This window comes from Podarcis filfolensis (assembly GCF_964270895.1).
Source record: "Podarcis filfolensis genome assembly, chromosome: 14".
Taxonomy (NCBI): Eukaryota; Metazoa; Chordata; class Lepidosauria; order Squamata; family Lacertidae; genus Podarcis; species Podarcis filfolensis.
In genome coordinates, this window is record NC_139616.1 from 52,160,073 (window position 1) to 52,176,122 (window position 16,050).

The following is a 16,050-nucleotide window of genomic DNA, read 5'->3' on the forward strand; positions in this document are numbered from 1 at the left end:
CTCCTTTGCATTTGGTGCTTATTTCTAGCAATCTAATTAGAAGTGCAGGGAGTGTGTCTGACAACCCTTTGAGCAAAAGCAGGAGGCACCCCCCGCCCCACAGCAGACTGGGCAGCCTCCATTTTGGAACTCTTACCTCTACCTTGGAAAAGCTGCCTTCTGCTGGGTGGGGTAATCACTGGCCAGCCACACAAAGTCTGCTTGGAGATGAGGGGGCTTCTTGCTTCCCTTCTGTGTGTGCCCCTCACTTCACAGGAGGTCCGGAGGGTGGCAACACGATAACGGGGCCTTTTCTGCAGGGCCTGCCTGCTTTAGGATGCTCTCCTTGGGGGGCCTCGCATGGCACCTTTTATTACATATATTTAGGCGCCAGGTGAAAATTTTCTTCAGCCAGACATTTGACAAGTTATGGCTTTCTAAGGTGTGTGGAGGGGGGGATTGTCTTTCCCCCTTCGCTTTCCCCATTATTATATTATGCATTTTGTGTTTTATGCTGTAACCCGTCCTGTGGTCTTTTGATGAAGGGCAGTGTATGTTTGGTTGGGTCCATCTGTCTCTGGGGACAATGGAGGAATGCGCCCTTGGGGGTGAAGGCAAACTCTTGGAAGGTTGCAGTGCCGGCTGTGGCTGTAGAGACTGATACAGGAGAGACATGTTTTATTGCAGCAGGGGCAGATGAAGACATCTGGTTGTGCTGCACCATGGCGTTTCTTCTCTCTGTGCTCCTCTCAGCGGTTATTGCTCCTCTGGTCACTGTTATGGATGCACAATCTGACTGTCTCCAGGCACTGTGGTTGTAGTAGGGAGCGGGTGCTGCTGTGGTCTAAACCACTGAGCCACTTGGGCTCCCAATCGGAAGGTCGGTGGTTTGAATCTGGGGGTGAGCTCCCGTTGTTCTGTCCCAGCTCCTGCCAACCTAGCACTTTGAAAGCACACCAGTGCAAGTAGATAAATAGGTACCACTGAGGCGGGAAGCTAAATGGTGTTTCCGTGTGCTCTGACACTCATCACGGTCCTCCATTGCACCAGAAGCGGTTTGGTCATGGCGGCCACATGACCTGGAAAGCTGTCCGTAGACAAACGCCGGGGGACTGAAAAGTGAGAGGAGTGCTGCAACCCCAGAGTCGCCTTTGACTGGACTTAACCGCCCAGGGGTCCTTCACCCTTTTTCCTGTGGTTGCCTGCAAGGAATTCCCACACGGCAGCGTTGATGCTGCCAGCCTTCATGTCCCATTTGCAGACATCTTTGTAACGCAGCCTTGGCCTGGTGCCTGAAGCCAGCTCCCGGCAGAGCACATCCTTGGGGATCCTGCCGTCTTCCATTCTGCGGACGTGACCAAGCCAGGTGGATGTTGCTGAGACAGGAGAGTGAACATGCTGGGAATGTGGGCTTGGGAGAGCACATCTGTCCTGCCACGCGATGCCCAATTTTCCTGACGCAGCACATAAATTTAATAATAACCACAGATTAATACACCATAATGATAAGAGGGTTTGTGACCCCCTTTCCTGCTTCAGTCATTTAAAACGAGCTGATGACGACACCACACTCGTCACTCTCGGCCCGCCTCGCGGGGTTGTTGTGCGAGGACGAGGTGGAGAGGGCGGGCGGGGGAGAAGCGCAGCTCCCGCCTCGAGCCCCCGGGGAAAGCGGGGCGCTGCGAAGCGACGAGGAGGCCCGGACGCCGCCGACTCCCGCGCGCGGCCTTGTCGAGCGAAGCCCCTCGGATCCTCGCAGGCCCGCTGCCATGGGAACGGCGTAGGGGCGGGACTCTCGGCGCCGCGGCGCTCTGCTCCAATGAGAAGCAAGCAGGAAGGACGGCCTTCTTCCCTCCCCGTCTGGCGGCCTCGCTTTGCTTCCGGGTCGGCGGTGCCCTGCGCCTGCGCGAGGCCGCCTCTTGACCTTTGCCCTCGCTTTGGCGGAAGGAGCCTGCGCAGACGGAGGCCTCGGCGTCGCCCTCTCGCTTCTCCCGGCGGCGGCGGGATGCCTCTGCACAAGATCCCCCCGCGGCTGTGGGGCGCGCTGAAGCTGCAGCAGGGCATCTACGCGCGCCTGCCGGCCCACTACCTCCGCGCGCTGCAGGAGGAGGCCGCGGCGCCGCCCCTCGCCGTCCACTGGAGGCCCCGCGGCGCCCAGCACGTGCGGAGCCGCAGGACCGGCGAGCGGGAGCGCGTGCAGGACGTGCCCGTGCCCGTCTACTTCCCTCCCGAGAGCCAGCAGGGCCTGTGGGGCGGAGAGGGCCTGGTGCGCGGCTGGCGCTACGCCCGGGGAGACAAGGTGCGCGGCCGGGCCGAGGGGGCTGGGCGGGCGGGTCCCGGCTCGGGGGAAGGAGGAGGAGGAGGAGGCACCTGGCTCCAGGACCCGGGGAGCCGCTGCTGCCGGCCCGTGGAAGCGACGCCCCGCGAGGTGGACCCGCCGAGCAACGGGGCCTCCCGTTTGGTCTGAGCTTTCCCCTCCCAGCCGCCAGGATCTTGGCTGCATCTGCTCTTCCTTGTGTCCTCAGCTTGCCGCCAGGGTGAAGAAGATCTGGAAGCCGCAGCTCTTCTATCGAGATCTCTACAGTGAGATCCTGGATAAGAAGCTGACGATTACAGTCACCATGCGGACGATGGACCAGATTGACGCTGTCTACGGCTTTGATTATTACATCTTAAAGGTAGGTTTGTGGTGATAGCTTGACAGGCTGTTGTTCTGTCTGCAAGCGTGGGAAAGCCAATATGACGGCTGTCAGATGAATACTTCATGATGGCCTTGAACGGTGTGGTGTGAAGCAGCCTTTGTGGGCCACATCCCAGAGCTCTCCTTTGAGTGATGCAGGTCCTTCCCTGAACCATTTGACAGAAGTCATAAGGACTGTAGTCTGCTTGCCATTGAAAGCCCCTCTTTGCCCTGAACATATCGGTGGAAACTGGTGACAAGCCATTGCATCTTTCTCTGGCCTCACAGACCCCAAAAGCTGAGCTATGTTCTAAACTGGGCATGGACCTGAAACGCACAATGCTTTTACGACTTGCCCGCCGGGACCCTTCCCTCCATCCAGATGACCCAGCAAAGAGGGAGGCTATATACGACAAATACAAGGTGGGTGTCTTCTTTTGCTTCGAGGGCTTGGAGGGGCCCATAAGTGGTTTGGTGGCAGTCCTGTGGGAATGCTGTAGGATCATTTCAGTTCCCTCTCAGTTCAGTTTGGTCCAGGGAGCTATTGTAGTGGGTGAAGAGGCAGACCTACAAATCAGGAATCCCCAGTTCAGATTTTGCAGTGTTGCTTTAAGGGTTACAAATAGGGTAACGCCTGCAGAATGCTTTAAATACATAATAGTAAATATTATTTCCCCACCCCAAGATGCCCACATTGGTTGGGTGATTGTAGCAGCTAATTGTTTGCTTTTGAGCCAGCATCCATCATAATCTGCAATTGCTGTGAACACCAACCATTCTTGTAGCAACACTAAAGGCTGTAGATTGGTTATGAAAGCTTTTCTGTGCTTGCGCCAATGCGTAAGGGCTAAGAGTCACAGCTGTGCTCTGTATTTCCCACTTCCTAGAACTTGGCTAGAGGGACACGTGGCACTGGTGGAAGTTGCATAGTTAGAGGGCAGAGAAAGGCCTGTGTAACTGTCGTTGATATGCCTACAGATATAATGGCTGCTGTTACTGTCTTTCCACCCCAGGTAATGCAGAATCCAGTGGCATCTTGGGAAAGGCTGTAGTGACACGGATGATAGAGCCCACATTTGCTTTTGTTAGCAGCAGGATAGGGTTGGGAACCCCTGAAAAGCTGCCAGTCAGTGAACAATATGGTGGGCTAGTGGTCTGACATGGTACAAGGTAGTTTTCAATCTTGCTGTCTTTGCTGCCTCTCAGTGAGTCTCTGTGCTGAGAGCTAACGCGTGTTACCTTTGCATGCAGGAGTTTGTGATCCCAGAGGAAGAGGCAGAATGGGTTGGGCTGAGTTTGGAAGAAGCTGTGGAAAAGCAGCGGCTCCTGGAGAAGAAGGTGTGTTTTCACCCTTTGTGTTTGTGGCCCAATCCCAGTAAAGTATTGTCTCTGGAACATCCACCGATGACCCTCAAAGCTGTGTAAAATAACTGTGCTTTTTGCTTTTATGCCAAGGTGCAATATATTCCATTGCTAAGGTTTGCTGTCTATGGGGCTACATGGAATATGCTCCCTTTGCTTAGTTATGGAGGGGTGGGAGGCATCTTAGTCGGACTCTGCAGATGCTAGACTGGCTCCTGTAATCACTTGTATCCAAAATGCTGTTGATTTCTCTCGAGGGCTTCTGTGATGCTTTGGATTGGCTCACACATAACACTAAGGCGTGTGTTACTTGGATTGTCCGAGCCCAGCCCAGAGGCTTCACGTTAGTAAATCAGGGTTTGTTCTTGGGTTATAACCTGTGGTTAACATTGGCCATGGCTTTGTTTTAACGTGCAAACCTAGCCTTTGTGCAATCAGTTCTCTTCCTCATTGTGTCTTCCTTCCTGCCCCCAATCTTTCTCTCAGGACCCTGTTCCCTTGTTCAAAGTCTATGCAGAAGAACTGGTGCAGCAGCTTGAAGCACAGAAACTTTCTGAATCGGCTGAAGTGCTGAAGGTCTAACAGGAGAATCAAGCACTGTGAACTTCTCTTTGGGCTTATGTTAAACAGACCAAGGGATGGAACTTTTCCCCTAAGAGAGCTGGATCCAGAATGGTTAAGTATGTGCTCACTGTCTGATGCTTATCATGTAAAGGCTGCTCTGCCCCCTGGACTTGGGAGGGAGGGGACTAGCTGCCTTGAGCTACCTCCTCACGTTCCATTCAGGATGCTTTTGCCGTAAAGAAAAGGAGGAGGCTTTCAGTTCATGGCTTCCCAGCTTCTCCTGCATGTCGCTGCTCAGCCTCTACACCTGCAGCCACCATGTGGTCCGTGATCCCCAACTTTGAGGCTGGTCGCCATGAGAGCCTTTTGCCACTAGGCTTTGGAGCACCCTAGAATGCATCCCGCCTTGGAGTCCTCGGAGACCCTCAGGTCTTCAGGGCCAGACAGCAACGTTTGCAGCAGAATACAAAAGCCGTCGACTGACCTCTCTTGAGGAATAAGCCACATCCTGTAACCTTAATTAAGATCCAAAGCACAGCAGGAAAGAAAAGAATAAATGGCTTGTGAATTATTATTGAAACAGTGTAGTCACTTGTTCTTTTTAGCTGGAGTAAGAAACCAAAGGGACAAAAGCTGGAGCGTTAGGAACTGGCTTGCTGTCTCCCCAGCTTGGAGGACTGTTGCTGTATGGCAGACCTCTGAGCCCCTCTGTCCCTGCTTTCTGGAATGTCTCTCAAGCCCAGTTAAGGCACATGCCTACCAGGACACGGTCTGGCTGCTTTGATGCGTAGAAGGAATACAATCCCATTTGCCCTCCCAGGCATGGACCAGGAAAGTGGCGGCAGCAGCCACTGGGAGAACCAGCGTGGACAGCCTGGGCATCATCAAGGGGGGGGGGGAGACGGCACGGCGGCTTTGTTTACATAGAGCAGCAAGAATTACTGTATGCAAACATCCGTTCCTGTCCTGAAGTCATCTGAGTTAAGCTTCAGTTGCCAAGTATCCTATGGCTCCTTAGTTTTAAATGAAAGAGCCACCTTGATGGAGCTGGCTGCAGTGTAATGACTCATATTTATTTTAAAATCATATATCCCACTTTTCACCATTTTTTAGGGTGCAAAGTCGCTTACAGCAATAAACTACACAGTATTCAAAATTTAAAATGTTAAAATTTAAAATCTGAAGAATTTAAATAGCATGTGGGCCTGAAAGTTTCTACTTCAAATCTTGCCTTGTAGAATGTGCTCTCTCTCTCTCTCTCACACACACAAACACACACAGACACACACACACACACACACACACACACATGTGCCACGTGAGGATAGTATAGCTTGCCACAAAAAGGTGTCATTGGCTGCTAGTCATGGCTCTGTACCACCTCCAGTATTGGAGATTGTTTGCCTCTTCACCTGTTTGTTACACTTGTTCTTCTCCCCACTTTCCCCTTTATCCTCACAGCAACCCTGTGAGAGAGTCACTGGCCTAAGGTCTTTGTGGCTGAAAGGGAAATGGAACCCTGGCCACTCCAACCGCTGCCCCACCCTGGCTCTTGAGTAGCAGTTGCTTGGGGATACCAGTAATGCTGTTGTGATCATGTCCCACAGGCACTGCTTGTGAGTACAGGATGCTGGACTAGATGAGCCTTTGCAGCCGGGCTCTTCAGATGTGCTGATGTGAGCAGGACGGATAGGAGAGCTTGTGGAGTATGGTAGCTTCTGCTTGCTGCCTCTGAGTGGCGTCTGCCAGATGCCTCGGGGAGGCACAGAAACAGGGCCTTCATCATGGGTCGGACTTTGCTGTCTTGTCTAGCTGGTAATGAATGACAAGATACCTTGATATAAGTGTTTGTGAAGTCATTTTTGTTATGGTCATTACAACATAGTTGACACCAGGTGGAGGAATCCTGTCTTTTCGTTTGGAGCCTGCTGTTGCCTCTGATGATGTCTGGGATGTTTTTGTGTGTTTTGGCGGCTGTCTGAGAAATAACAGCTCCAGTCTCTAGTTCTACATCCTCAAATTCCCTGATGGCCTCAGCTGTCCTTTTCTGTGACTTTTCCAATGCCAGGCTATCCTTTTTGAGACTCTCTCTATCTCTGTTGCCATTGCCTGCTCCAGATTCTCCAGATGCTCTCTGGAACGTGCCTCTCTGTGGCGTGGCTCCTATGGGCCTTTGCCTCCTCTCACTTTGCAGGAACTTACTTCAATGTTGGTTGCTGGCTGTTAGGGTTCCAGGTTGCCCTTCGTCTCATAGCATTTGCCAGCCAAGGGCACTTCAGGGCTGGAAGATCCTTATCCTTGGGACTACAGGGGTGTGGGGCCACCAGACACCTGAGGGCTTTGGGGCGAGTCCAGAGCGATGCAGGTGCCCACGATATGCCCCTGTCCCGAAGGGGTCGCTGCAGAGGCCCATATGACAGTGGAGCCCCCATGGAGAGAGTCTCGTGCCTTTTACTGGCCTTGTCTTCATCTGACTCCTTGGAGAAGGTGGCGTTTGGTGATGTAGCTCTTACACGCTAGACAGGTGCCAGCTTCACCATTGGTACAGTGGGAAGGAAGGTCCTATTCAGCCTGCAGTAAATTCCCGTGAAAGGCAAAAGCAGCTGATGCAAGAATAATTTCCATTCAATGGGACTGCCACAATATCCTCTCCCCCACTGCCCCGCCGCAGCTCGATGCTTTTCGCTGTCCTCTCTCTCTGCCTTCAGCCTTCGTTTTCCGCACAAAGATTCCTCGGTTTGGCGCAGGCTAGGGCCGCCCATGCACAGAGGAGTCCCATGACTGCGAGACGCTGTGCGCTCAGTTGCCGCGAGGAGCGGAAGGTGCCCAGATGGGGAAAGTGAGGTGGCACCTTCTTCCCAGGGCGCCGCGGGAGTTTGCTGCCTCTTCTGGCCTCGCCCTAAAAGCCGAGGGGGGAAGCGGTCCTAGGCGGGATGAAAGTGGCCTGTCTCGACTGTTTATCCGGCAATTATAAGTACATCAGTGGTGCCTACGGGGGCTGGTTGCCATAGTTACAATAGGATTTGAAGGACCATCATTTGGTCCTGGCCTCAGCCAATCAGGGTGAGGAGCCAAAGCTGCAGTATAAAGTAAAGATTGCCATCGTCTTCCAGCCAGTCCGTGGCCATGAAAGGCAAAGAGGCTCCCAGAGTGCTGGGAAGTGTTCCGGATGGGTCCTGTCATGGCGGACGGCGGAAGAACCAGCAGGAGGCCGGCGCTGCGCAGACAGCAGGTGAGACAATGGAGGCCCTTCCTCGGCCGCCATTGACGGCTCCTTCTTTCGCCATCGCCCCTTGGCCGCCCCGTCCCGCCCTGGGCCACCGCAAGCCGCCACCCCGCCCTGCCCCACGAAACGAGAATAAACGGCGGACAAAGGAAACCGGGATGGGGAAATATGGAGCTCCTCTCTCTGGGTTGCCTTTGTGGGCCTTTCAGATCGCATTTCGCAAAGCCAGCTCATTAGAAGCCCCCAGCTGGGCTCCTGCAGAGCGAGGTTAACGCCCCACGGCTGCCACCCACTGGCCCCTCCCCCCCGCAGGGCCACCATTTGCCGCAAAGCCGCTCCGGCTGGGGAGGCGCCTTTCTCGGCAGGGGTGGGTGGGGGGAGCACTGCCCAAATTCGCCGCCCTCCCCAGCCCCTTTCCTGGAGGTAGTGTCCAAAGGCCTGCCTGGAGATCAAAGCCCCGAGGGTTGTGGCAGGGTTGCCTGTTTGCTATTGTGATGGTGGGGGGAGGAGGGGGAGGGGCGCTGGGTGACAGCATCAGGAGGGTGGGGGGCGCGGAGGGAGCTCACCCCTGTCCCCACTGCCACCACCCCGCTTGTGAATGTCTTGGCACTAACAGATGACCCGCCTTGCACGATGGACACGGCAGGGAACGAAGCCTGGCGGGGAGAGGAAGAGGGGCTCCAAACTTCTCCAAACTAACACAGGGTGGTGGTGGGGGGGGGGTGTGAAAAGCAGAATTGCTGGAATCAGAGATTTGCCTGTAGTCGGTCAGCTTCTCCCAGCAGGAGGCTCTGAGCACCTTGTGAACCGTCCAGCGGCTCCTGTCCTTGTCTGAAGCTCACAGAGGCTTTCTTTGCCAGTCTGGTGGAGACGACAGGCTGTCAGTTTTCCTCCCCAAACCATGTGGCTGTGGGCTTAGGAGGAGGTGGGCACAAACTCTTTCCCACCTGATGGAAATAGTGCCCAGCGATTTCTCTCCTTCTGCCGGACGTGAAAGCCGCCCGCCATGTATCTTGGATGGGGAGGAATCTCACAGATGGCAAAGGGAACGCCGTTGCGTCCCCTTCAAAGGGACATCTAGGGCGATTGTTGCATTATTAGGTGAACTCAAAGAAGAAAATCTTTTAATCCACTGTGGCTAATCCAGTCTACTTTTGTTGGCCATGACACATTCAGCCCCAACAAAAGGTGCTTCAGGGTCGACACCGGCATACATAATGCATTTGTAACCAGGCTGCTCTGCTGTCGCAGCGGCAGATTGACAGGCTCCCCCCCCGCTCCACCGCCCCCTGGGGCTGGGACAGAGGCGCCGCCAAACTTTTATCAAGTTTTCATCTCTCGTTCCAAAGAGCTTTGCTTGGTGTGCAAGGAAATGAAGGACGCAGGGGGAATATCGGCACCTCACTTAAAGCGGAATCCTCTCTCCCGCTGGGCTTGGCTGGAGCGCTCGAGGGTGGCCAGAGTGGGGCCCACATTGCCTTTTGCAGGGGCCGCCAACAGCTGGGAGAGGAGCCAGGGGGCTTTGCCCAAAAGGGACCCTGGGATCTTGCCGCTGGTGCCATCAAAAGTCCAGCAGCCCCTTCTTCGCCATCACTGCAGGGGAAGCTGCCCATTCCCTGCCAAGCGCAGCACCACAGGCTTTCAGGTGGCAGCAGCAAAAGGATTCTGGGCACGGAGCAAGCACATTTTGGGCAGGGTGGGGGCAGGTGATAGTTGAGGGGGCTGCTGATCGGATTAAGCAGGGTGGGGGTGTTCACAGCCTGCGACCTGCCCCTCCTGGTCACTTGGGTCCCTCTGCCCCCCTTAAGCCTCGAGGAAGTGCCATGGGCTGTGTGCGGCTTCAGAGTGGGCAGGAATAGGGCGGCACAGTCTGTCCTTCCAAAGGAAAGGGGCAGCTGCATCTTCCCTGGCAAGGGCTCAGGAGAGGGCGGGGAAGATGGTCCTGGGAAGAAATGTGAAAAGGGGGTGGGAAGAGGGAGAGCCTGCAACACCCCCCCCCCCCGAGAGGCTGAGAGGAGGTATGAGGGGCAGAAGGAAGGCTGGAGAGCTCGGCTGAGCAGCAGAGGGAGCTTCTTGGTACCAAGGGTGCTTTCACTATGTTTGCTGTACCTTAAATGCTACCAGATTTTATTACAGCAGACACAGCTGTTCTCAACCTGTGGGTCCCCAGATGTTGTTGGACTACAACTCCCATCATCCCTGAGCTCTGGCCTTGCTAGGGGTGATGGGAGTTGTAGTTCAACAACATCTGGGGACCCACAGGCTGAGAACGGCTGCAGCAAGAGGCTTTTGGAGGTCCATTTCACCAGAGGAATATCATGATCATAATGATCGTCAGTTTATTTGTATGCTGCCTTCTCATAGTTAAAAGAAAGCTCAAGGCGGCATACAACATGACGAGATTTACATAACGACCAACGTAACAAAAGTCATAAGCAATACATAAAACACATCCAAAGTTACACAACCAAATGGAAAACATTTCCACATAAATCATAAAATCCAAAACTAAAAATACAACATTAATATCAATAACAATTTAAAATGACATAGATAAAAGATACATGCAGATGTGGCTGGCTCCCAGCCAGGAGGGCTCTGCTGTGTCACAGCTGGGAGCAGCAATCCTCCTGAATCGCAGCTGCTGGAAAGCGCTGGAAGAGAGAGGGGAGTTGGGCTCAGGTCCTGCGCTGGGACTTCTGGTTGAGAACAGGATGCTGGGCGAGATGAGCCATGGGCCTGATCCAGCTGCACAAAGTGTTACTCTCAATGGCAGGTAAATATGATTAATATCAATATTAAATTCACACCCCACCATTGCTCCCAAAGGAGTCCAGGGCAGCCAACATAGAACCGGAAACCTCCTAAAAACGGCTTCAAAACATTCACTTTTCTCCCCACCAATGATTTCAGGGTTGCCAGGAGCAGTATCTCTCAGCCATCACACGCATCTCTCATGGAAGAGGGAGGTGGAGGCACCTGGCTAGGCCGTCCTTCCACAAATGGGAATCAGTCGCTGCAAAGGCCCTGCCTGGGGTCAGGGCCAAATGGGCAGCCCCAGCTGTGGCCTCACCCACTCAGGAGGGTCTGAGGTGGTTGGCACGGGCAGAGGGCCTTTTCCAGGTACTTGAGGCCAGGTGATTTAGGGCAGGGGTGTCCAAACTTTTTTCAAAGAGGGCCAGATTTGAACAAGTGTGAGGGCCGACCAACGTTGTTGACCTTTTTTAAGGATTGAAGTTGTTGAACTTCTTTTAGAATTTTACCCCAGGAAATAAACTGCCATAGGGGCCAGATTAGGCCTCCGAAATGGACTTTGGACATGTCTGATTTAGGGCTTTAGATGCTAGGAATAGGACTTAGAATTCGTCCCAGCAGCCCTTTCAGGGCCAGTGACAAAGACATTATTTGGAGGCGGGGGGGGGCAGCCCACAGACACCCCCTAACTGTGGGGGTGCTGCTGCTGCTGTGCAAAGTGCCCCCCTGCCCGTGTGCAAGATTTGGGCTAGTGGGCCGACTTGTTTTGCTTACTCTAGGATCTCTGCAATTTTAAATGCATGAGTATGAAGTATCTCTAAATAGCTAAGAGGTGAGAAGGCGCCTCAGGATGAGGCCTGCCCATCCTGGCCTTCTTTTGAAGCTGCCCCCACCCCGATTCTGTAGAACGCTGCTTGGTTTTGCTCCCACATTTTGCTGTGTCCAGCTCTGTGTGCATGCATGCCCCCACCAGCATGGGTTGGTGAGGAAGGTCCCGTGAACCTTCTGTCTCCCCGCTCCTTTGACCTTGCACAGGTGTCCTTGTATAGCCCAAATCTCTTGCACTGCTACTGATGCCAAGGGGCACTGATTTATGGGGTAGGGGAGCCACTGAAGGGCACAGTGGCTTCTTGCTCTTTTCAGTGTTTGGGGAGGGGGAGACGGGTGGGTTAATGCTGTGCAGAAAGGGGCTGGGAGCAGATCTAGTGTATTTCCAAGATGTTCCCAAAGGGCTGGCAGGGCTTGTGACGGGTGATGCCACGAATGATGATGTAGAAGGGCACCAAGGCAGTCCAGCCGCCACACTCGCCAGGGATCTGTGGCCCACGGAGACAGACATTGCAAGTCTCCTGCTCAAGGCACTCAGAGGAGTTATGGAGACTAATAAAGAATAACTGAGGCGATCTGTTATTTAAACAGACAACAGTCCTACTTTTATTGTTTGGATTTATATCACGTTTCCTCTGTGCAGCTAAAGGTGGTGCACGTGGTCCCCTCTGCAATGTTTTAGCCTCACAACAACCCTGAAAGGTAAGTCAGGCAGAGGGAGGCAGTGACCAGGCCGAAGTCCCCCCCTGTGCTTTGATAGCTGGGTGGGGAATTCAAACCCTGGTCTCCCAGGTTCTGGTCCAACACACTGCTATAGCGCACAGTCTCCATGTGGCCTCTCCATCTGTCTCTGCTGTTGCAGCATCCCAACCAAGGGGATCTGCTGAAGCTGCTGGGTGGAAGGGAGATGCTTAAAAAATGCTTTTAAATGTCCTGGGAGAAGAGGAAAGTGTCTGGCCGCTGTGGCATCACTGTTGGTCCCACCCCCCACCTTGCCCCTCTTTGCACCTTGGGGCAGATGGGCCCTTGCAGGGCCTCTGCAGCAGACCTTGATGTCTGCATGGGCAGCTGGAGAGAGAGAAGCCACACACCGTTTAGGATTTTATCATCACCTGGAATGGAGCCCACAAAAGAACCTGCAGCCCCTGCTGGGTTGGGGTCATGGGGTCCTTTCCCCCCGGCTGAAGGAGGCCGACTGTTTTCAGAGGCATGACCCCCCCCAACCCTTCGCTGCAGGTATGCAAGAGGACAGCTTCTCTTAAGGTAATAGCAATCTTTGTTTTAAGTATTTGTAAGCTGCTCTTTCATGATGAATGTGACCTGGTCAGCACAATAAAACCAGTAAAAACGTCACTAGCATTTCAAGGAACGGATTGGTACAGTGGCACCTTGGTTCTCAAACTTTTTTTTTTAATACATTTTTATAGGCTTTTTTAACACATCATTCCCAACAGTCATATAACATAACTTTTAGAAGTGTGCATGCACACGAAAGCTCATACCAAGAACTAACTTAGTTGGTCTTTAAGGTGCTACTGGAAGGAAAAATTTTTTTAATGTTTTAGACTTCCTTCAACACCTCTGATGATTTTTCGTTCTTTATCACTTATTCTGCGTTTCTTAATTTCACTTTTACTCTTAATTATCATTAACTAATAATTCTCTTTATAGTCTTCCTTGCAATATTTCGAATATTCCTCCTTACAGAACTTCTTGCAGTCCTACTAGCGTAATCTGTTCAGTACAATTACTTTCCAAATAGTTTGTATATTTACTCCAGTCTTCTAAGAATCTCTGATCCCCCAGGTTTTGAATCCTTCCAGTTAATTTATCAAGTTCTGCATAGTCCATCAATTTCATCTTCCATTCTTCTTTCGTCAAACTTAATCCATTCTGGGAGTACCTTCGACTCCTGAAACCGTTCGAAAACCGAGGTGTGGCTTCCTATTGGCTGCAGGAGCTTCAGCAGAAGCTGTGTCGGATGTTTGGCTTCCGAAAAATGTTTGCAAACTGGAACACTTACAGGTTTGCGTTTGGGAGCCAAGCCGTTTGAGTACCAAGGTACCACTGTACAGAAAAAGCTCACATTCTGATGGTCTGTGTTAACAGCACAGTTTTTGGATCTCGAAGGAAGCAGGCAGTGCCTCCCGCTGGACATGAGGGGTGCAGGTGCCCCCATGCCCCCCACCCACTTCAGATGGGCTGGGTGCTGCCTCCTGCCAGCAGGCATCTACCATCACATGAGAGGCAGCAGACCTGGGAGACCCGTGTTCAGATTCCCCACTCGGCCAGTGCTTCCCCCCCAGGGGGTACTCAAGAGCGCGCAGTAGTGGCACCTCTTCGTGGCACCCGCTGTAACAACTTCCTGGCGAGTACTGGCACCTATTTTGCCAGAGAAAAGCTCGGCCGTTGGGCACAGGGGGTGACCTTGGGGGCCAGTGCCTGCCTCTCAGCCCAGCTTACCTCACAGGGTTGTTGCGAGGGTGAAACAGGAAGAGCACCATGCACACAACCTGGAGCTCCTTGGAGAAAAAGGTGGGAAGTGCAGTAAATAAATGGATCAATATATAGCCATGGCCTGTCTGCCATTTTCATAGGAAAGTGGGGCTTTTGCTGGGTGCTCCAGTCCCAAAGCTGGGGGATTCTCGGGCAGAGGATTGTGCGAGTACAGCAGAACTGTACTAGCAAATTTACACTCCCACTTTTTTGTGCTGGCCTGTAATCATGTGTAGAATGCAGCTGTGTGGGTTTGTGTGTGTAATGTACTGCTGTATCATAGAAATATGCCATAGCGGTTTACAACAATGTTATTTTAATTTTTAATTTTTACAACAATTTTAAACCTGACAGCAAAATCATAAAAGGTTGACGGCAAGCGGAAGCCGAAAACGAAAGGTTCCCACAGTTGGCTTCTGCTGCAAGGTGGTCTTCCATCCTTGCGTTGGGTCAGCGGGAGGGTAGAGCAGAGTCCGAGATGTCTCTTTATTTACTTATTGAATTTATATACCGCCCAGAGGTCTCAGGGCGCTTGTGTGACGCAGGCCCAGAAAACCCTCAGGGGGAGATGGAGGGGGAGAGTCTTCAGGCGCTTCCTGTGTTTGCTGGACAAGCTTGCGGAAGCTGATTGAGTTGGACCAGCTGACCCTCCCCACTCCATGATTCCCCTATGATGAAGGCGTGTGTGTGTCAGCCTGGCCACGTGGGCCTCCGTGCCACAGTGTGGATGGGGCTGGCTTGTTCCTTGGCTTGTGTGAACAAGCAGAGTTTCAGCTCATCAGTTTTTTGAACTCTGCTGAATGGCAGCTAACAGATTGAGGTTGAATCCTGACAAGACAGAAGTACTGTTTTTGGTGGACGGGGTGGGCAGGTGTGGAGGATTCTCTGGTCCTGAATGGGGCAACTGTAACCCTGAAGGACCAGGTACGCAGCCTGGGAGTCAATTTGGACTCACAGCCATCCATGGAGGCACAGGTCAATTCTGTGTCCAGGGCAGCTGTCTCCCAGCTCCATCTGGTACGCAGGATGAGACCCTCCCTGCCCGCAGACTGTCTTGCCAGAGCGGTGCATGCTCTGGTTATCTCCCGCTTGGACTACTGCAATGTGCTCTATGTGGGGCTACCTTTGAAGGTGACTCGGAAACTGCAACTAATCCAGAATGCGGCAGCTAGACTGGTGACTGGGGGCGGCTGCCAAGACCACATAACGCTGATCTTGAGAGACCCGCATTGGCTCCCAGTACATTCCCGAGCACAATTCAAAGTGTTGGTGCTGACCTTGAAAGCCCTAAATGGCCTCAGTCCAGTAGACCTGAAGGAGCGTCTCCATCCCCATCGTTCTGCCCAGGCACTGAGGTCCAGTGCTGAGGGCCTTCTGGTGGTTCCCTCCCTACAAGAAGCCAAGTTACAGGGAACCAAGCAGAGGGCATTTTTGGTAGTGGCACCTGCCCTGTGGAACACCCTCTTGTCAGATGTCAAAGAGAAAAAAAACTACCAAACTTTTAGAAGACATCTGAAGGCAGCCCTGTTTGGGGAAGCTTTTAATGCTTAATAGGTTATTTTATTTTAGTGTTCTGTTGGAAGCTGCCCAGAGTGGCTGGGGAAACTCAGCCAGATGGGTGGGGTAGAAATAATAGTAAATAATAATAATAATAATAATAATAATAATAATAATAATAATAATTACACCCACTAAGTGTCTAACACCCCTACTCCAAGGGGCAAACAGAAAAGGAGTTGCTTATTTCCTTTGGTTTCACCTGAGTTTATTTTTCTGGTAGGGGCTCTGTTGCCCTTTGATCCGAGGGGGGAGCAGCAGCTCTGAGGTTTGGAGTGTAAATATATATAAATATGAACGTGTGTGGGGGGGGTCTCTCCTCTTCCCTCTTCTATTTAGGGGGGGGAGGTGAGACTGGGAGCCTGTCTCCTCTCCTATTTGCTCCCCCGAGTTTGAAATCGGAAGCATTGAGTTTTTAAAAAGGTGGTCGAGCTGGTTTAATAAATAAAACCAAAAAAGTTGTTTAAAAAACCCAATTAACATAAATAAGTCAGACTGTGAAAAGAAAAGAAAAAAGCAGAAGCGGCTGCCTCCCGCCTCCCTGCGCTTGGCTGCTGCTTTCTATTTATTTGATTTATACCGCCCTTCGTCAAAAATATCTCAG

At 52.5% G+C, this 16,050-nt stretch overlaps 1 protein-coding gene across 1 annotated transcript; it reads left to right on the forward strand.

Annotated features, from left to right (window-relative positions):
- Positions 1–1,788: 1,788 nt before the first annotated feature.
- On the forward strand, positions 1,789–5,165 carry MRPL28 (mitochondrial ribosomal protein L28). Its single transcript, XM_083585870.1, has 5 exons — positions 1,789–2,278; positions 2,505–2,657; positions 2,948–3,082; positions 3,911–3,997; positions 4,508–5,165. The coding sequence occupies exons 1-5, from the start codon at positions 1,799–1,801 to the stop codon at positions 4,601–4,603; spliced, it is 951 nt and encodes a 316-aa protein (XP_083441996.1). The 5' UTR covers positions 1,789–1,798; the 3' UTR covers positions 4,604–5,165.
- Positions 5,166–16,050: the final 10,885 nt, after the last annotated feature.

What these genes read in the sequence shown, in the direction of transcription:
- MRPL28 (XM_083585870.1), top strand. Translation starts at nt 1,799, where the DNA reads ATGAGAAGCAAGCAGGAAGGACGGCCTTCTTCCCTCCCCGTCTGGCGG. An exon ending in CTATATACGACAAATACAAG is followed by an intron (nt 3,083 to 3,910) that starts GTGGGTGTCTTC and finishes CTTTGCATGCAG; the next exon opens with GAGTTTGTGATCCCAGAGGA. An exon ending in AGCGGCTCCTGGAGAAGAAG is followed by an intron (nt 3,998 to 4,507) that starts GTGTGTTTTCAC and finishes TCTTTCTCTCAG; the next exon opens with GACCCTGTTCCCTTGTTCAA.